Consider the following 3,965-nt stretch of genomic DNA (forward strand, 5'->3'; position numbering starts at 1 on the left):
ATATAGTGAAAATATACATCAGAGCCCACTTTCTATACATGAATTTTGACTTCATGTCTTTTGGCTGCCCTGCTAAAACTGTCCAAGTCACAGATTTGGCTCAAGAGTAAGAATGTTTCACAGGAGTGAGTTCTCCATTAGTGGAGGTATTCAAACAGAACCGTAGTAACCTAGGCACATGTCAGCAGCCTCCAAAGTCAGTGGGGCTCAGTTGTCAACTTAGGTTCATGATCAAGTCTAGCCACTAACACGACAGGGTCCATGTTGAAACTTAAAATATGTACAGCTTCCTAAGGGGATGTTCACGGGATCTTGGGGTTTTCTCCATCCTGTCAGAATCCCATCACTTCTGGAAGCTGGGACTTTTCACTAGGTGGTCTACATCCTCCACCATCCTGAATGGATCCATGCCATCGCTCTCCATGGGCAAAGAGAACATTTTAGACCTCAGCTGGTCCCCGGTTTCGAAGAAAGACCGGTGGAACACGGGGATAAAGTTTGAGGGTTTCTGGTCCTGGAGCTGTTCTCTGGGTTTGGCCTTGATGAAGAGGATAGGGAGGTGGTGCTTCATGGATCTGTACTGGTTGTAGCCCAAACAGTCCATTTCCTCCCTGAAGGTACAGTCTTCCTCCGAGTACCGAATCTTTGGAGAAAGAGACAAGAGGCTGTGAGCAAGCCCCACGGTGTCCCGTCACAGTGACAACCTGTCAACTGTTTCTAAGCGCACTGAAATCCAGGCATGGTTGGGCTCAGCCATTATCCCAAGTCTCGAGAGGTGGGGGGGGGGGGGTCAAGAAATCTGGAATTGAAGGCCAGCCTGAGCTACCTGAGATTGTTAGCTCACCCCAGAAGTATCTGGCAACTTTCTCTCGAGACAGATTCTTACCATATGTAACCCTGACTGGCCTAGAACTCAAAGATCTACCTGCCTCTGTCACCTGAGTCCAGGGATCAAAGGCGTCTATAGCCATGTTAGGCCTGGATTTTCATTTTGAAACAGATAACCTCCGGGACCATGCTGACTTTTTAAGTCCTGATTCTCCTGCCTCCACCTCCCAGGGATGACAAGTGAGCCCCACTGAGCTATGTTTATGCCGTGCTCAACTGAACTCCAGGCTTTGATGCTCTGCAAACCAGCTGAACTCAGTTCCCCAGCCCCATTGTGTTTTTTGAGATAGGGTCTCACTCTGTTACCTTTACCTCTCATCAATCCTTCTGCCTCCACTTCCAGAAGGTTGGTATGTGCCGATATGCCTGGTTTGTACTAATTACCTACCTCATCCTTCGGCTGAGCAATATTCATGCAGAAGCTGGGGTGTGCAAGTCTTCCTGACTTTTAACAAGCGACATTAAATTCTAATAATTATTTATCAGCTTTCCAAAACTTTACTCCCAGTTAGATTACATCTTCTGGGTAGTAACTGCAGCCTCACCCAGGACCAGGGATAAAGCAAGCCTTCCTTTCTAGACCTGCAGCCTAGGATGCCTTTCTAATGCTGAGGTAGTCGCTTCTCCTACCATTGTGAGAAGAGAAGCCCCCTCAAGGGCAGCTGGCCGGGATCTGCCTGATAATCCTCAGCTCCTCCCCCATGTCCCCCCCACCAAGCCCACACCCTGTGGGTGGCCGGAAACCTAGTGCTGTAGGAATCTGTTCCTGATCCTGATCCCCAGTACCAAAATATTCCTAGTCCCCAGTTGCAGTCTCCCAGACTGGTGTCACATCCCCTTAGAAAGCCTACATGGCTCAATAAACTCAGGCAGTGTCTGCCTAAGCATGCAGGGTCATTGACCTGCAGGTGGAAGACTGTTGGCAGATAAGGCGCTGATAACAGGCTAATTCCAAGAACCCATTGCTCCTGCCCTGGCTGATGGCACTGGGACAGAGCCACCAGGCAACAGGAGCCATGTTCCTTGAAAAAAAAAAAAGTGAACTGTAGATAAACACAGGATGTATTTCTCTTGGAGAATTCAAATGGACAGCTGGTCACCCCCTTTTTTTATATAAAAACAATGGATTGTGGGACTTCTGTTTTCAAAAAGGAGAGTTTGTGATGAACTATGCCCACCAGATGCAGGGTGACACTGGAATTGGGGTGGGGGCCAAGTACACTATTTACATTAGTGCAGAATGGGGGTCGGCTGTCCTGCCCAGCACCTTCATCACAAACAATGACTTCAGGAAGACACTGGCAGATTTGCTCAAGCCTGGGGTGTCAGCTTTCAGCCAGGCAGCGGACCCCCTCTTGGTAAACAGGCTCCTCTGCAGCCCCCTTTCTTTCTTTGCGGTCTTTTCCAATGTAGATAAATCGACTTCAGAGCCACAAACAATTTTGACACTCTTAAACAAAACAACGGAAAGGTTGAGTCCTTAGCCGTCCTTCCCCATCCTTCCCCACAGGGGGACCGTCTACCCTAGTCCCAGCTTCTCCCAGAAGCCCAGGGATAGATGGGAGGCCTTGGCCAGGGGACCTCACACAGCCTCTACTTGTACGGCCAGAGGTAGGGCTGAAGGTTTCTTTGAACCCCTAGCCCTTGTGCCTACAGAGTACTAGCCTACATACTTTGAGACTCCGGATTTCAGGGATTACCTGAATGGGGCCAGCGTGCCTCACCCCCAATTTCCCCAGGTCCCAAGCAGGTGAGCATCTTGGGGACTTTCTAAACTACTTTTAACTTTTACATCAGGCCGTGTACCTAGGACATAAAGATCCTTCCTTTTTTTTTTTTTTTTTTTTTTTTTTTTTTTTTTTTTTTTTTTTAACTTGAGGAAGAGGGAGGAAATCGAGGACCACACACACAAACCCTGGAGTGAAAACAGAGTTAGGTTTTCCTGTTCAATATCAAAGGGACCGAAAGCTGAATGGGACTCAGCAGCCAGCCCAGCCTAGAGGATTAGACAGCTCCGCAGGCCTCCGCATTTCCTCGGGGCCGCCTGGGGCCATCACTTTATGCAGGGCGGGCAAGAATAACATTAGCCTCACTACCATAGGTACCTAGTCCTCGAAGTTCCTTTTGTGCCTGAGCAGGAGGTGAAAATAAAAAAAATAAAATAAAACAAATAAAAAAAAAAAAAAACAAATATGGACCCAGCGCGGCCCCCGAGCATCCCGCCGCGTGGTGTAACACTCACCAGCCCGTATATCTTGCCGTCGGCGCTCATGCAGAGGTACCGCACGCTGCTGACGTCCTTGATGGCAATCGTCTTCAGAGCGACCGCGCGGAACTCCAACAAATCTGCGAACAAGAGGAGGAAGAAGTTGTCGGGACCCAGCAACACGTGGGTACGGCAGGGCCACACTGCCTCGCCCTTCCCCAGCTCCAGTCTGGAAGTCAGGGGTGGGCGGATGTTAAAGCCACGGTGACACACCCACGTGCTCCTGGATCCTAAGGGACCCGAGGGGACGCGCTGGCGGATACTCACTTCGTTCGTTCTGGTCCTCCTCGCAGTCCACAGAGCCGTCGCTCCGGATACGCAGGAAGCAGTTGGAGACGTAAGGACCAGCGGAGTACAGGTACTGCAGGCGGGTAATCTTCCCCCAGCCGTAGAGAAAGAGTGGATCTTCATCCGATGCAGACTGGGATTGCTGGACCAGGGGACGCCCAGCCACGGCCAGCCACAGAGTGGCCAGGACCAGGGCTCGGGTCACCGCACGCCCGTTCCACTTTCTCGCCATGGCACCTCGGGGTGGTGAAGGCGCGGAGACTCCGATGCGGCAGGGACGCGAGTTGCCGGCGCGGAGCAAGCAAAGCCCACAAAGCAACCGGGCGCTTGCGGCGCGGGGGGCGCAGCGCTGCTGCTCCGACGGCGGAGTGACTCCGGGCACGCGGCCTTATATACGTTTTGTCCGCGTACCGGCAGGTGACCGCTGCATCAGAGCATTTCTCCTCCTAATTGCACCAAGTCTCCGCCCCCCCGCACACACCCATTCAGCCCTAGCCCAGTGACCCCGCCCAGGCAGGTCAGA

The 3,965-nt window shown here is 51.7% G+C and overlaps 1 protein-coding gene across 1 annotated transcript; it reads right to left on the reverse strand.

The window, feature by feature from the left end:
* Positions 1 to 343: 343 nt before the first annotated feature.
* FGF19 (fibroblast growth factor 19) lies at positions 344 to 3,674 on the reverse strand (the record flags this gene model as incomplete). The annotated part of the gene is made up of 3 exons (XM_080911558.1): positions 344 to 643; positions 3,131 to 3,234; positions 3,422 to 3,674. 3 exons carry the CDS (start codon positions 3,672 to 3,674, stop codon positions 344 to 346), a joined length of 657 nt encoding a protein of 218 aa, XP_080767684.1.
* Positions 3,675 to 3,965: the final 291 nt, after the last annotated feature.

This window comes from Micromys minutus, assembly GCF_963924665.1.
Source record: "Micromys minutus genome assembly, chromosome: 2".
NCBI classification, from domain to species: Eukaryota; Metazoa; Chordata; class Mammalia; order Rodentia; family Muridae; genus Micromys; species Micromys minutus.